We start from the raw sequence: 17,171 nt of genomic DNA on the forward strand, positions 1-17,171 counted from the left end.
GGAGGCGGAGCCGGAGACTGGACGGGGATGCTGACGTCTCTCCCATGGTGCCGCGCGGCGGGGCGCGGGAAGCGGCGGTGGTAGCGGTAGCGCTCCGCGGTCGCCGTGGTGACGGCGTCGCGCGGCCCCGCCTCGGCGCCCTGAGGCGGGCGGAAGGGTGCGCGTGTGCCAGCTGAGCCGCGGCCGCCGGTTGAGGTGAGAGATGAGCGGCTGGCGGTGCCGGGGGGGCCGGGGCCGCGGTACGTGGCATTGTCTGGGTTCCTTCCTCCCCGCCCGGTGTGTGCGGGGATCGGCGGGCCGGGCTCCGTTCCCCCCAACCCTGGCGCTGCGTGCCGTTACCGGTTGGGCTCGCTGCCTTCCGCTGAGCTGGGCGTCCGGCGGGTGGAGCAGCATCATCCGTGCTGAGCTGCCCCTGCCGTGGGGCGGCGGCGCTGCCCTGTAGAGGTGGCTGCGGCCTGGGAGGATCACAGAATCACAGAATGTTAGGGATTGGAATGGACCTCGAAAGCTCATCTAGTCGAGTCTCGCTGCCGGAGCAGGAACACCCAGATGAGGTTACACGGGAATGTGTCCAGGCGGGTTTTGAATGTCTCCAGAGAACGAAACTCCACAACCTCCCTGGGCAACCTGTTCCAGTGTTCTGTCACGCTCACTGTGAAGAAGTTTCTTCTCATATTTAAGTGGAACCTCCAGTGTTCCAGTTTGCACCCATTGCCCCTTGTCTCTGTCGGGCCCTGCGCCCCCCCTGCGGTAGCGCAGTCCGGCTTGGCACTGGCCTGGGCTCCGGGTGCAGCGTCTCCTCTCCCTGCAGGGCTTTGAACAGTGAAAGACTGTGCATCTCTTAAATAAAAGCTCTGGTCTGTACCAAGTGGCTGTAAAAGTATGGGTGACTATGAAGTAAGTTAGCCTCGTAGGAGCAAAGGAGCTACTTCTTCAGAGAAGACAAAGGTGGACATCAAACTATTCCTTTACTGTCTATCTAGTGTTGCTATGCCCTTTATTGGATGTTCTCCTGCACTGTATGCCTCATGGGTCTCATAAGTTCTCGATGCATGCTCTTCTGACAATGAGAATGGCAGGCACACATCTTGATTTATAATAGCTATATTATCTTACTAGTAAGCTTGGCTTGCATCGCTGTCTAGCATATTGCAGTCAAAACTCTTGTTATTTAAAAATAGAGTCCTTAGGCAACTGCCCTCTTCTGAGCTGCTTGGAATGTTTTTCTTGGGTAAATAAAAAATATAATCACATGATGCTGAGAAGTATTGCTTAGTGGTCTTGTTTAACTGGTTATTTTTTTGTAATGACATAATGCCTTTCATTTAATTGTTTCGATTTTTGCAGTTGATTCTTCCATGGGCTCATCTTGAAGTTCAGCTTTGAAAAGCTTTACAAATAGTGAAACAAAATGTCACAGAAAAGCTCTAAGGAAATCAGGAAAGTAAACATTTCTAGTTCCTTGGAGTCTGAAGATATTAGCTTAGAAACCACAATACCAACCGACGATGTTTCGTCCTCCGAAGAAAGAGAAGGTACTGTTAAAATCACTAAGCAGCTGATTGAACGGAAAGAGTTGCTCCACAATCTTCAGCTGCTTAAAATAGAATTGTCTCAGAAAAACTTGATGATTGACAACTTGAAAGTAGAATATTTGACCAAGGTAAGAAATGTTGCTTCTTCTGTTGTATAATCTTGTCTCATTTCTTGTGCTTTTAGAGTATGGTAGCAGCTTCCATTCTGAAAAGAATTCCTGTGAATTACATACTGGAAGCCTACTTGGCTGCCTTTTATTAAATGAGAAAAGGAGGAAACAAAGATATGTAAAACATAGCTGATTTGTCCAACATATTATAAATGGATAAGGAGGATTGAATTTGGTTTTCCTTTTCCAAAAGCAAAGGCAAAAGACTTGTATTCTTTCAGAAATGATGAATCATTTTGTCACTGATGTAAGCAACTTAAATAGAGCTTTTAACCTGAACTTGCGGAATACTAGAAGTCATCTGTATGCTGCTCAATGACCTACTAATGAAGAGGTGTCTAGACTATATCAATATGCTGATACTATGTTTTGTTGTGCACAGTTTCCACTAAGATATGAAATTAAGAAAGGTGTAAAAGCTTTGCCATGTTTGTGTGCTGTCCACATTTACAGCCTACTATGTGCTAACTGTGGCTTTCACTGGCTCGCTATTCTCAGTTTAAGCCTAGTTTGAAATCAGCTGAACAAGTAGCTATTTGGCTGAAAAAGATAAATTGTAGAACTAAGTCTTTTTCATTTCTACTTCATTAGAGCAAAAACTATGTTGTATTTTATGAAGCCTTAGCATAGTCTTGTTAGACAATTGTTATTGTACTTCTCAGTGCATTGGGCTCTCCACTTTTTTTCTTTCAAGTTGTTCTTAGGGTCAAACATATTTTTAAAATTACTAAGGTAACATATTTTCTTCATTTTATGTTTGTAATTGTGTTTAGATTGAAGAGCTAGAAGAGAAGCTTAATGATGCAATCCATCAAAAGCAGCTGTTGTCTTTACGACTGGATAGTCAGCTTGCACTACAGCAAGAAGATGCTAGGTATGATGGAAATAAAACAACTTAATCTTTAATAACTTTATTAATATGAATTCAGATTAATGGGTAGTTAATGGAAAGTGGTGATTATGAATTACTGAAGTAGGATTTCTTTTGCAGATTGTATTAGTATTTCCATTCTAAAAATGGAATTTATTCAATTTATGTATAAATAAATTTGAAGTAAGCTCTCACTTGCTGAAGTTTGTGGTTTAGGTTTTATTGTTACCTGGATTCAAAATTTAATAGGAACTTGGAGTATGAGTGTTCTTAAAACCAGTAAAGAACAAAAGGAGTAGGTAGAGGAGGCAGACTTTCCATCAACTTAAAGGACATTTTTAATAACTCTGCAGCCTGGGTGACTTGGGAAAAGTAAGGGGATAATGTTTAGCACCTCCATTTACGATTGCTTATTGGTCAGAAATGCTTTCAATTAGAATGATACAATGTCCTGAGTTGGGAAGGACCCACAAGGATCATTGAGTCCAACTCCTGTCCCTGCATATGACAACTGCACAGTTCACACCATGTGTCTGAGGGTGTTGTCCAGGCTTTTCTTGAACACTGTCAGGCTTGAGGCTGTGACACCTCCCTGGGGAGCCTGTTCTAGTGCTCAACACCCTCTGGCGGAAGAACCTTTTCCTGATGTCCAACCTAAACCTCCCCTAGCAGATCTTCCTGACATTCCCTTGGGTTCTGTCATTGGTTGCAGAGAGATCAGCATCTACCCCTCCTCCTCCCCTTGTGAGGAAGCTGTAGACCATGTTGAGGTCTCTCCTCAGTCTCCTCCAGGCTGAACAAACCAAGTGACTTTAGCCGTTCCTAATAATGATGCAGAAACTTACTTTTTTGCTTGCTTTCCTGGAACATTTTGAATTAACCTGTAGCTGAAAACAGACTGGCTAGCAGGCTTCTCCAAATTACTTACAATTACTTACAATTAGATGTTTTAAGACCTGTAGTAAGGCTGTAAAGGAAGAGCAGTACTTAATATTCTCATGTTACAGTAGAATATGCACCAGCTTACAGGATGTGACTAATTCAAAGTCATTTTCTGTAGTCAGCCTGGAACAGATTTAGGGACATGAAGCCAGACCTCAGATTAATTACAGAAAAATCTTTCAACCAAGAGCAGGAAAATGTCTCTCATTCTATATGCTTATTTGCACCAGGGTAGAATATTTTTATGTTGGCCATGCTTGAGTTATCTGAGGAGTGCTCAGGAAAAAAAAAAATACTGATGTGCCAAATGTTATTAGTGGGCATAAAAAGATTGAACTACTTTCTCCAGTCTTTTCATTATTTATCTTGTCTGTCACCCTCACTTTTCATCCCCATTTAACAGGCTTGTTCTCTATGTACATATGTACAGACTATGTCCTTGTGTGGCTGCTTTGCTGATCTGGGATTTTCTTTCATGTTTTTGGAGCAAGACAGGCAGACATTGCCTTGTAGTACTAGCAGAGCTAATATTTGTAATATTGCTTTTAAAATAATTTAGAAATTATTTAATTTTGAAGACTAACTTAAATTGAACATGTTTTCAAGAGGGTTTTTTTGTTGTTTTTGTTTGTTTGGGGTTTTTTGTTTTGTTTTTTAATGATCTCGTTATACTGGGTAAAAAATGAAGGGTTGTGTGTGGAATCGGCCATAAGCATGTATCTGTTGAAACTTAGCAAGACACAAACTGAAGTTAATATTGCTTTATTTGGTGATTTACTAGTTCTTTGTATTTTGTGTGGAAATATATTCTGCTTTTTCATGTTTTTAACCTTTTAATTGGTAAATTAAGAGTAATTTATAAATTCAAGTCAGCATATGTGGAGATTGACACTTCTCAGATTCAGCTTTGTTTTGTCAATGGCTATGAAGTTCCTGGATTTTTATATATACTATGTCTGATATGACTGTATAACTATGGTGATATACACTCTTGTGCTAGTTACCTAATCTCTCTGTAAATTTTCCCCTCTACAAAAAGAGCATAACTCACTCTTACCAGGATATTGTGAAGCTTTGTCAATTGAGTTACACACTGGATAATGTCTTCTGTATTCAAATCAATCTTGAAGGAAACATCAGGCTCTAATGAAACAAGAAATGGAAACTATTTTATTGAGACAGAAGCAACTGGAGGAAACGAATCATCAGTTAAGGGAGAGGGCTGGAGATATTCGTCGTAGCTTGCGAGACTTGGAATTAACAGATGATTGCTATGAGAAGCTTAAGTCTCTTCCTGAAGATCAGCTTTCTATCCCTGAATATGTTTCTGTGAGTAGTACATTTTGTATTGTTTTAAAACATAGCTATATCCCTGGTCTGAATGGGTTGGAGTTATCAGTGGTGGTAACATGCCAGTGTTTCGGCTGTTGCTGGACAGTGGACAGCATCAAAGCTTCCTCTTTCCTCCACCCTGCCTACCCTCGTCCCAGCGAGCAGGCTGTGTGTGGTCATGAGATTGAGGGGACACAGCTGGACAGCTGACCCCAGTTGGCCAAAGGGATATTCCATACCATCTAACATCATGCTTAGTGACATAAACTGGAGGTAAAGGAAGAAAGAGGAAGTGGAGGGGTGGCTTCCAAGGTGGTTATTGCTCAGAGAGTGGCTGGGCATCCGTCTGCTTGTGGGAGGTTGTGAGTGATTGGTCAGTGATTTTCTTTGTGTGTTTCGGGATTTTTTTGGTTTAAATTCACCTCTCTCTTTTCTTCACTAATTAAACTGTTGAGAGTTTTGTTGCTTTTGTTCTTCCCATTTTCTGCTCTGTCCCGCTCCTACTGGAGGCAGTGAGTGAGCAGCCATATGGGTGCTTGGCTGCTGGCCAGGGTCAGCCCACCACAAGCTCTAAATTGCTTTGTTTAGAATTAAAGCGATGTGCATATGGTAGAAGTCAGTCTGTACTCCTAGAATTCTTACTCTTCCACAACTGGAAATGAAGGACCTTCAGAGGCAGATGCGCTTCTGGATCAGTCTGTTATGACTGGATTCCAGTAAAGCGGGAAACATTAAATCCCAGGCTCTGATGTCTTAAAGAGAGTATGTATTTTAAGAAGATTAAACAGATGGGGTGTTACAATTAAATAGTGGGCACACATTGATGATACTGCAGGCTAAAAACAGGAATTTGAAACTCTGCTTGCCAGAACCACACATTGACATGGCTCTTGCAAATATCCCTTACCTATCCCCCATGCTTTCCATCTGGCCTTTTCCTATGTGACTAAATGCACAAGATAAATTGTACCTTAAAGTATACTTTAAGACTCATTTCTTGATTTGAGAAGTTTGTTAATTTTGGTTTATAGGTAGATGGAGGGGCAGATGCTTGCAATAAAAAGACAATGCTTTCACAGACTGTGGGATATGTCCAGAGCATCCTGGCTCACTTCTGAGAATGAAGAGGGTTTAGACACATTAACCTTAATTCACAGAAATACTAGCACCGAAGTACTTCTCTACAGAGCTAGTTATTAAGGAAGCTGTAGATATATTATGGTGAAAAAAATAGTGCATTTGTTGAGGTATAAATGCTGTGTGAATGAGTTCTCTTGCTGGATTAAAGTAATGGTATATTGTGCTCTAGATAAGTACAGAGCAGTAAAACTTGTCATTCTTATCTAAAGGATGTTCTTGGGAACATCTTTTCAAAAGTTCCAAAACTTGGACTTCTGAAAGTACTAGGAAACTCTTAAGGCTCTGAGTGATAAACAAGAGCACTTAGCTTGGGGCTTATTAGGTTATTACCCCATAGCTGTCTACAATACCTACTGTTCTTGGTAGAAGTATTTGAGGTATTTTTGTTGATTCCTGCACCACCATGACTGACAAAGCAGATTTTTAACACAAACTGAAATCCATGTCAGCTTACTTGAAATTGATGTGCAGGAAGCTCAAGGACTTCAGGAGTTGATGGGCAGTCAATACAAAAAACTCTGTAACCGAGTGATTCAGGTACCAGGAGTTAGTAACCTTGCCAGCTGCTTTAAGTGAAGCTATCACAGCACAAATAGAGTGCTTAGATTGTATTTGTGAGTAGAAAGTGGCTCTAAAGAAGATCTGAAGCAGGAAAAGTGAGTAACAGCCACCTTCTACCCTGAATGTACCTTTTTTTCCTCTTGCATTCAGCCAGTAAATTCTGCTTTTATCTGTGACTCAAACTCCATTACTTATGTGTTCAGTGGAACCCCTTTCCTGTTTACACGTCACTTTTTTTCTTTTTAAAGAAGTCCTTTTTTTGACCAGATTAGTTTTATGTTAGAGATACACTGTAGTAAGATGCTGTTTATGCTGCTTCTCTCAACTTGTTTTGGCAACAGGATCAGTGTGAACCTGGCAGTGTCACTTAAGCTCAGTGATTTTTTTAATTTTTTTTTATCATTACTTTGAGATATTCAGATGATAGTGATGCTAGGAGGCCACAGAACTGTTTTGTATATCTTGTCTATGCATCCATTTGAATTCTGAAAGCTAGGAAAAGGATTTTGAAGATTTTTCTGATGCTGTTTTCTGCTTTGCTTACCTAAGGAGGATTTGTGTATTTCTCAGGCAGATAGAATATCTGGGTCCAGATCTGTGTGCAGACTAATAGTATAGTCTGCTGATATTAGGGTAAAATTCTTGTTGAGGAGGAGTTCTGCTTATAGCAAACTTGAGCAAGACATTTCCAGACTCTCCCAAGCTTCTATTTATCAATTTTAAAATACTGTCTTACAGTTTTCCAGGATAGAAGTAAATGTATATATAATGTTTACACTTTGTATGGAATCTCATATACTGGACAAACAGCAGGAACTGCTTAAATACAGATTTTCTATATAGAGATATTGCAAGTTTAAAATACTAGAATTAAAACAAATGTTAGATGCTTTTCACTGTTCTTCCACAAAGGGGTGCAATAGTTACATGTTAGAGCAAAGACTAGTCAATGTTTAATATTCATGATGATGATGAATGAAAATGATGTTTTAAGCATCTTTTTCTTAAAATCAGCCTTTTTTGTTTTGAACTTACATGTAAAAATTTAGATTTTTTTTTAACCGTTTACAAGAATGAATTTTTAGAAAAGTATGTGCAAAATTTTAAAGCACTTCAGGTCATTTGAACTGGTGCTTGGTAGCCCAATCAACTTGATTTGTTCAGTAAAGTGAACCTACTGTGTACTCTCCTATAAAACTTTTTCATCAAGTTGTTTAAAAATGATATCTGTGAATTCTGTTTGACCTAATTGTAATTGCCACATCTTCCAGTTGTATCATTTTGTGAACCAGAGCTCAGTTGCGCTTTGTTAAAGAAGGCAGTTAACTGATACAACTGCTTTCACATAACTTCACTTAACAGAAGCCAACTTTATCTTTCTCTGCACTGATCTTTTTTATCTTTAGTTTTCCTTTAAAAGTGATGAGCACATGCTAAGAGTTTTTAAAAAATTGCCTAGAAAGGCAGTCTATATATCTCTATATAAATTCGTAATCTATCTATATAAATTTGTAATTTTTATTATATACAGTTGTTTCTGAAATGCCATTACAGTAATTTTTGTTTCTGCTACATTGATTTGGCAAGAGCAAATGTGTGCTTTGACTGCTGAGTTACATGAATGTTTATTTAGCAAACTAAATAACAGTTGAACTTCTGCTACAGCCTTCCCCTCATCTGCTGCATTCATTTGCATTTTTTTATTACCATGGATTGATCTTTTCTTTGGAAGGCTGTGCAGATACCTTTATCCTTGATACTTGTATCCCATGTCATCTTGATTTGATACTGGCTAATCTGTTTTAGGGTTGTTGTGGTTTGGGAAGTGATGAGGTAAGCTAGGTTTCCTAGAGAAATTACAGAAAAATACAAGAACATAAAGGGAAAAACGAGGTGTGGTTTAAAAAACCCACAAGGCTTTAAATTATTACAATTAGTGACAATCAAACTTATTTTTTAAGAAAAAAAAATCTAATCATTTTTGGGGAGAAAAAGAGGATTTGCTTCAAATTTAATTGCTACGTTTCAGATGTAATCAGACAAGTTCTTAAAGAATCCAGATAGACAGAACTTTGGTCAGCAGAAGCTGTAGTTAAGAGACTAAAATTGTACTCACTGCTTTGCATGCACATTTCTGAAGTTTGTTGGTGTGTTCTTTTTTGTTTGTTTTTGTTTGGGTTTGGGGTTTTTTTGTTTGCTTTTTGGTTTTGTTTTGTTTTTCCTAAGGAAGTAGTTGAAGCCTGTTGTGGTTCAGAACTTAGAAAGAAACCACAAGACTAACGTCACTGTTGGCTTCTAATGGTTTTGCATGAAATCAGTGTGATTTCACAGACAGACATAAAAAACTCCTTAAATACTGAAGGAAGAGAATACTGCAAAAAAAAAAAATATTAATGAAGTAGTAAAATAAGGCAATAATACGCAGTTGGTTCACTTTCCAGAACAGAAAGATAATTTGTAGTTTTAAGTGTAGCATCTGATGGTTTGATTTTTCATTTGAAATTTTCAGAACATGAATAAAAATTACAGCTTATTTGGGTTTAATTGAATTGTAGTTTTAAAAAACATCCTTAATTTTGTTTATTTTATGTGTAAACTGTAACATAGCAAATTGAGAATCCATTGTTACCATCTTAAAAAAAATAAAATGGCAGCTATATTTTGGGAAAGCTTGCATTTTTTTGAATAAAAAGTTACTTTAAATTTATAGCGTGTGTCTCATTTTAGCTTATATTTGTTTTGCATCTAAAGGTAAGCATGGAAAGTGGAGATCTCTTGTTGAGTAAACAAATAACTGCAACTTTCAACAAGCACAATATTTGGAAAAACTTGAAAACTAAAAAAAAAACAAAACAAAACAAAACAAAAAAAAAAAAAACAAAACAAAACAAAAAAAACCAAAAAAACCCCACCAGTTCTTAGAAAATTTCCTTTTTCTGCCTTCCCATTATACTGATCTTGATGTCATCTTGTACACTTGCTTTATTGGATAAAGCAAGCTACATCTATGTTTACATCGCAAATTTCTATGACTTCTGTGGTTTTTAGAGTTGTATACTGTCAATTATATGGAATATACTTGGAACCTTTGTGTCTTCTGCTATTAACAGGTAGCAAAACAGGGACCTGTCTTCCTTCTGCATGGAAGTGTAGTACAGCTTGTTCTTGAATGCTTAATTTATCTGTGCTTTCTTGCTTGTATTTCTTCTTTAATCATATATCAAACAAAGCATTAATGATGGGGGGATGGAGTAGCTTTTGCATGAACATAGTACTTAATTATCTATTCTTTCCTTTTCATCCCCCAAAACAAACATTTTAAGGTATCAGCTTAATCTGGGAGTAATAACCTCTGTGTACGTGTGTGTGGGTGTATATCAAAAACCTCTTTGTTCTTTGTCTTTTTTTCTCTTTTTTTTTTTTTTTTAACTACTGTGTTTTGTAGTAATTTTTATTGTTCAGTATTAATGTTCTAGAAAAGTTTTACGGATACAAGACACTCGTCAGAGACTATGCCTATGACTGGAGTGGAAGAAGAGAGAGGGGCATGTGTTATAGATTATTTTCTTTTTATTTTTTTTTTAATTTTATTTTTTAAATCCTTTTACAAGGCTTTTTGCAGTGCTAATTTAGCAGAGCAGGCTCTTTCGGAGACTTAGTTGCATGGTGCAACTGAATAGCAACACGCTGCTGCTGACTGGGGGTGTGTCACGGTTCTTCTGGTTATGTGCTGTTCTCCCGTCCAGTGCTGGCTCTTGCATTTTTCTTGGTGCAGATTCAGCACACTGAAATGGCAGAGAACAAAACTAATCTCTCTCCATTTCTACACACCCTATAAAAATGCATATTGGCTTGGGAGAGGTTAGCGAGTTAAGTTGTTTTATTGCTAAGTAGAGACTTTTTTTTACATTGTTAATCTAATAGGCTGTAGAGCTGCTACAAATAAGAGGGTGGGATCATGTGGTACATTAGCGACTGGATTTTTTTAATCGGGAGGCCTGACTGAGAGCTGCCAAAGTTGAACAGAAATGTATGTCTTTACTTTTATTCCTGTTTTTTTTTTTATTCAGTATCAAACACAAATTGATTATTTCTTACCTGCTGCTATCAAGGTCTAAAGAAAGTCACTGTCTTCGCTTTAAGAGTCCCCCCTCCCACCCACAACCAGGTTCCTGACATGCACTAGAAATCATTTGGTGAATTCTTACCATAAAATATTTAGCTGATTTGGTTTTGGGATTGTAGTTTTGTGATTGCAATTTTGTTAGTCTCAATTTGGAATATGCATCTTGTTTTTCTAGATCAGATTCTATGAAGTAGTCCGTTCCTTAAGAAAAGAGCTAAGTGATCTACAGATGAAAAAGGAGAGCCTAACAGAAGAACTAAGTGGATACAAATCCCAATTGAAGTGTCTGACAGAGGTCTGTGCACCTTAATTATCTCAAATAAGAAACCGTAAATACATATATAGTGCAAAGAAACTCATTCTTCATATCATTATTCACGTATAAGATATAAAAGCTCTTTTGCTGTATGAAAAGTACTGGGGGGATGAGGGTGCAAGGAGGGGGAGAGTAAGGGGAAACATGCTGTATACATTTTTGTATAATAGTTAATTTTACTTCACGGCAACCCTGCAAGATTTGTTCATGAGACCATTCAGGATAGACTATTACCAGCTCTCTTGTGCTTTCTGAGGGAAGATTCAAGGCAGGGAAGCGGAGACAGGAGATCCATCCAGCAGTAGTTGAAGACACAATGGTGGTTCAGTGTATAGTTTTTGAGATGGTGATGTCTTGGTAGTCATTTGCTTCACCTTATATTTTAATAATATTAAAATGCGTTTTTTAATAGTTCTTTGGAGTTGCATCTTCTCTGTCATGCTTTTTATATTTTAATTTTTCTATATCTTTCTATACTAAAGAAAAAGGTAATTTGATATCAGGTAATGTATAAACACCAGAAGCAGAGAAACAAATTATCTAAATATATTTAAGTTTCATTTTCAAAGAGTAAAGGAGTTGAAACCATATAAGGAGAATGTTGTTTTTAAGGTATTTATAAACATTTGTAGTGTTCTTACCATGTATACAGCTAGGATGATTTCTATTGTAGCATAGTTCTGCATAAATCTGGGTTTGTGATAAGACAGTTTCAGTTACGCAGAGTATATTTATCCAAGTCATGGTTTTACACACTTAAGTGCCATTGTTATTTTACTACTTCTGAATTTATTTTTCAGTTAGCACCTTTTTTTTTTTTTTTTCCTCGAAATTTACTTCTGGAAGAATCAAGTGTAAAGAGATATTAATTATATAGGATTATCTTGTGAAATTCAAGTTATTTTCATTTCTCCTTTTGATTGAATTAGAAAAAGTAGTCAATAACATTTGCACATATGTGTCCGTCAGTATTATTTTGTGTCATCATCTGTGGTCATAATTGAGATTAAATTAATCCTGTTAACTTTGATTTATGTGAACATTTTCCTTCATTGTACTTTAATGTGCTCCAATTTAATAAAATTCTACAGGAGGATTTCAGCCTTCTGAGGTTTGACTGACATCTGTGTTAATTTTTACTGCAGCAATTTAACAGGATAGTAGATAACAATAATTAAAGTTGTGCTAGAAACAATTTTCTTGGTTCATTACCCTTTTTTGAGATAGAAACTTCTAATTTTGTTCTCTTTTTTATACCACATGGTGGCAGTATCCACCTTTCCCACTCATTTATTTTTGCAATGTTTGAAGCTGACTGTGCTTTTCTTTTGATGCTGATGAGAAAGCACTAAAATGTTGCCTGTTTTGAACTGAGGTGGTTCTTTGAATGGTTATCCTCTGTTTGCATAATCATGCATAAAATGAGAGACAATTAGTGAGAATTAATACCTCATTAAAAAAAAATCAGGAAGACATCCAGATATTGAAATATCACAAGGAAAAAAAGGCTTACACTTGTTAATAAAAATTATTGCTTAGGATTCTCAGGTGTCAGATAAGATCACTTACTACAGTTCTTCCATATTTTCCAAAAAAAAAAAACCCAAAACACACAAACCCAAGTCTTCAACATATCTGTTATGCATAGAGATTATATGCTTTGGATATTTAATGAAATGTGGCCTCATATGAGATGCTTTATGTATTATATTTGACCTAGCGATGTGATGAGCGTGACTGTAACAAGGTACTTCGGGCCATTTCAGATAATAAGGCAAGAGGAGCATCATCAATACATGAGGGTACTTTAGAATCTCTAATGGACTTAGTACACTAAAGCTGACAAACCTGTGCATCTCTTGCAGTTTTCAAATAAATGTATTCAAGGTGTGCAAGTTTTCTCTAATGGTTGCAATATTTCTGTTTTCTACATGGTTCATCAACAAAGTGTCTATTCAGAGTTTAAAACTTCTTTAGGAAACTAATACAGACATTTGAAATACAGTCATCACTGAAGTTAATACAATTTCTTTTCTCTGTGAGAATAAACCATTTCCTACAATATGCATTCCTTTTTTCTAATATTGCGGATAATTAAGGTTCTTCCTAATGAGTTTCAACATGTTTTTTTTTCCTATTTGTGGAATATGGAATGGAACTAAAATACATGTTTAGTCCAAATCTTTCTGTTAACTACTAATGACTTGAGGGAGGAGGATTTTGCTGGTTTTTCTGGTTGTTCATGGCTGACAGACTAGGTTTGAGCAAGTTATATACATGCAGACATTTACCCAGGAATAAAATAATGAGAAATACTACAGAATTAGGTATAAACTCATAGGAAAGTCTATCTAGCCAACAAAGAATTGAAAAAGTTTAAAGGAAAATCCAAACTTACATAATATGTTAAGCCAAATATAGGAAAATTTAAGTGTGAAATTAATTCATCAAATAAGACAACCATTGCCTAACATCAGCTTCGTTATTTTGTGACTAGATGGCTGCAGTCCTTTAATGTGGTCAAAGGAAATGAGCTCTAATTGTACTGATTCTTGCTTTGGAGTGTGAGCGTGAGACAGATCGGTTATTTTGTTTTCTCTGCCAATAAGCCTTTATATACTGTTTTGTGAGAAAGCAAAGCAGCATAGTTATGTTCTCTGAACACTATTACGATAAGCCAATATGGCTCAGTATCAGTGATGTAAAGTTAGGTCTTCAGACCCACTAAATCTTTTGTTGTTACATGCTGTCCTATTTTTTGTTTGTTTATTGGGGGAGGTGAGGGGAAACCCACTAAACAAAAAACTAAACAAAGCTCATTGTTGGCAGAACAAACCTGGCCTGGTGCAGGAGTGAGTGCTGTGACCTGGTATTGTGGCCTCTCAGCCAACTGAGTTTATGAGCATCCAGCTGTATCAGCTCAGAAGGTTGGTTCTGTAAAAAGGGAGTTGTAGCCTTCTAGAAACTCATTTCCAAAGCCCTGACAAATCCACATTTTCTTTATCTCTAGGCAATTAGTTAATTCATTTGTATTAGAAAAACTTCTATTTCTGACGTTAGGGCAGAAAAGAAGTCTTTCGAATGTTTGTCACCTGTATTTGTAGTCTAGGTATATGAATACATATGTTGTTTGTTGAGAAAGGGCAGAAGTGTGCATCAGCCTCTGTTAGCACTCTTTTAATTCTTAGTATGCTGAGGAGTAAGACCACTAAAACTCTTTGACTTTGTAAGAAAGTTCTCTTGTTGACTGTCTTGCTGTTCTGAGTTAGCACTTAATAAAAGCCTGCTGAAGCTGTAATGCAGACCTGGTAGGGATGGAAGCTGGTTTTGATGACTAGTAGCAGAGAACAGTGTGTGAAGCTTGATTTCTAACACTGAAACATAATCTGATAAACACAGATAGTGTCAAAAGATCTTTGTCACCAATTTCTGGTTTTAAAATCGTCAGTGTAAGTGGTTTGCAGTACTAACCCCTAAGTCAATGGATCTCTGTACTCAATTGCTGCATCTATGATTTAGACCAGTGCAGTTCCTCCGATTCTAGGTGCAGCAGCATCAGACTGGAAGGAGGCAGTGGAACTGGTAAAAGTGATATTCTTTTATGGCAGTTCTGACTGATCTGTTAGCAAATGTACAGTACAGACTCATTTCAGTCCTTCTTTTACAGTGCTCCGTACTTCAAGTACAAATAATGTTGGCATCATCAACTTTGGAGGTACAGAGAAGAAAGTCCAGATATAGTGGTATATTACCAGGAGTTTCCCAGAAACAACACTAGCTTCTGATGTGTGTGTTCCCATGCTAAATATCAGTGTACTATTTTCAGAGTTGTTTGCTTCCAAAGTGGTTAGAACGTTCCCTCAGACAGATGTAATTTACTACTTGTGTGTTTCTCTCAAGGCTGGGAGAGTCTGAGAGGGAAATTCTGCTTTTCTTTGTAGCTCTAGAAGATTAAGTATTGCTTTTTTCTTCTGGCTATGAGTTTCTTGGCAATGTTTTCTTGGAATTTGGTCTTGGTGCAGTTTTATCAGGGCTTCCTTTCTTTAGTTATTTTTTTCTGTAAAGTTGCCTTTGGGACTTACAAACGAATTTATAGTATGAGATTTATCTAAAAGCTATGGTTAGCCTAAAGACAAAGCTGGATGTATGTAGGACAAAGATCTCTTCTAAGACCTCATCTCTGAATTGGGATTAGTAGCTGTCAGGTTTTGCTAGACATACCTAACAATTTTCTCTGTGATAATGTTTCCCAGCTGGAGGAAAAACATTTCTATAGTCTTCAAAGAATGAATCTATTGCACTCAAAGGATCAGTTGGCACTAGATGTGTCTGAATGCTGTAAAACTGAGGCTGTTCTTGCTACTCCAGAAGGACCATGTTCCCCGACATTTCTTCTGAAGTTTGCACACCTGTAATTAAAGACTGCACTCTAGAATCCTTCTCCAGCCCCCTGACACAAATTCTTTCAAGTAGTGCTTTGATTACTTGGTCTTTACGTCTCTCTCTAGAAAGGACAGATGAGGACTCAGTTTTAGGTCAGATATGTGCCTTCTTCATAATTTTTAATATTTATCTTGTTCAGGAAAAAAGCTGCAAAGAAAAATAGTCTACCAATAACTTTTAGCTCGGTACAGTAGTCTAACATTTCCAAGACTCTGAGAAAACTTATGTATCTATGAAAGTTTCCTTTTCTATCTGATGTCTTTCTACCTCTTCTGATATAGAGCTATGGCTTATATAGGGCGCTAGTTATTGTTTAGAAGTAGCAAATGTCTTAATCCTAGTCTCTGATGCAATGGTCTTGAGGATCCTTTTCATCTGAGAATATTTCACTGAAGATTCTAGTCAGCTCAGATCTAGAGAGAAACAGCTTTTTATTCCCCCACTTTCTTTTCCAATAGAGGCACTTATGCCAAAGCTTCTTTTTCAGACCTTTTCTTACCTTTCTTGCAGAGCTTCCTTATGTTGAAAGTAGCTCAGCATTTTTATTTATAATTTCTAGTGACAGATTGTGCCCCATCTACAGTCCTTGAAGATTTCCAATTTCCTATCAACATGCTAGCAGAGATGTCTTATTCATCCAATTATTGATAACTTCTTGCTGACATTTGGGCAGTTATGTTATAATTAATAATGTATTTTTGAATGCAAACTATGTAAAGAGATTGAAGCAAAGTGTCATCTTGACTAAGTAGCAGCACCTCATCCAAATAACTTGAGGGAACTGGTTTCCACATCACAGTAGTATAGTAGCTTTACATTTGCCTATGGCCCTTAGGTACCTTAGCATATGAACAGAAAGTGCTGGCTTGTGTAAGTGATCCTTCAAAGATGTTCTTTGTTCTTTTTAAAAGCAGGATCACTTTCACCCACAGGCTTATCTGTAGACTGTGTGAAGAAGTCATGCTACTTCTGCTTGATTGGCTGATTAATCTTTTCCCTGCGTTTCTGTTGTTTATTTTCTTATCCCCAAAGGCTTTTTGAAAGATCAAATAATCCCTACCATGCATTATGTGTCACTGACTTTGTTCAAAAAGTATGTCACCCAGTTTTTGCACTTGACATTTAGATATTATAGGTAGGTATAATTTAGAAATAATAGGTATTCATTTCCGTGACTGCAATAAGCTGCCATTCATTCCAAATGGAGGATAGCAGTGAAGCTTGATATCATAAAAGTGAGGTCTCTCATTAGATCTTTAGTTTCTCTGCCAAATGGGGTTTTAAATGGTGCAGATCAGGCAAGTTCAGCATCTTCTTGCTTGAAACATCCATCTGTTGACAGTGTTTGTAAACCAAATGGAAGTCCTCCTTGGTAGGGACTGATTCACATGCTCTGTAGAAAGCACCTGTATTGTTTAATACTGGGTCTCACAGACAGCTCTGTTAACAATTTCTATAGGCACACAGGACAGCTTTGTTTTAACCACCCCATCTGTCTGAGTTGCTACTCTCTGCAGTAGCAAAAATTAGTTAGATGCTGAAGAAAAGCCATGCATTGTTGGCAGGATCATCGCAATCACATCCCACGTGAGGAAGTACTGTTTGTCCTCTAATTTTTTAAAAGTTTGTGGGCTTGCTTAAGTTTATTTTTATTTATTGGTGTTATTTCCAGACCTCATTCATGTCCTTCAAAGTGCACTGGATCTTGATCCTTTTAAAAGCCCTCAGGACAAAG

At 37.5% G+C, this 17,171-nt stretch overlaps 1 protein-coding gene across 7 annotated transcripts in view; it reads left to right on the plus strand.

The window, feature by feature from the left end:
• The first annotated feature begins 39 nt into the window (after nt 1–39).
• The window catches only part of PIBF1 (progesterone immunomodulatory binding factor 1), a 120,145-nt gene continuing 103,013 nt past the window's right edge, over nt 40–17,171 (plus strand). For 6 of the 7 annotated variants that reach the window (XM_065831247.2, XM_065831332.2, XM_065831417.2 and 3 more), the window contains exons 1-5: nt 40–195; nt 1,348–1,663; nt 2,479–2,579; nt 4,649–4,847; nt 10,853–10,972. In XM_065831247.2, coding sequence (XP_065687319.1) covers nt 1,412–1,663; nt 2,479–2,579; nt 4,649–4,847; nt 10,853–10,972 — 672 coding nt within the window. In that variant the 5' untranslated portion in view covers nt 40–195; nt 1,348–1,411. The remainder of the gene's footprint in view (nt 196–1,347; nt 1,664–2,478; nt 2,580–4,648; nt 4,848–10,852; nt 10,973–17,171) is intronic. The other variant, XM_071806140.1, reaches the window with a different exon arrangement.

The sequence above is a fragment of the Patagioenas fasciata genome, chromosome 1 (genome assembly GCF_037038585.1).
Source record: "Patagioenas fasciata isolate bPatFas1 chromosome 1, bPatFas1.hap1, whole genome shotgun sequence".
NCBI classification, from domain to species: Eukaryota; Metazoa; Chordata; class Aves; order Columbiformes; family Columbidae; genus Patagioenas; species Patagioenas fasciata.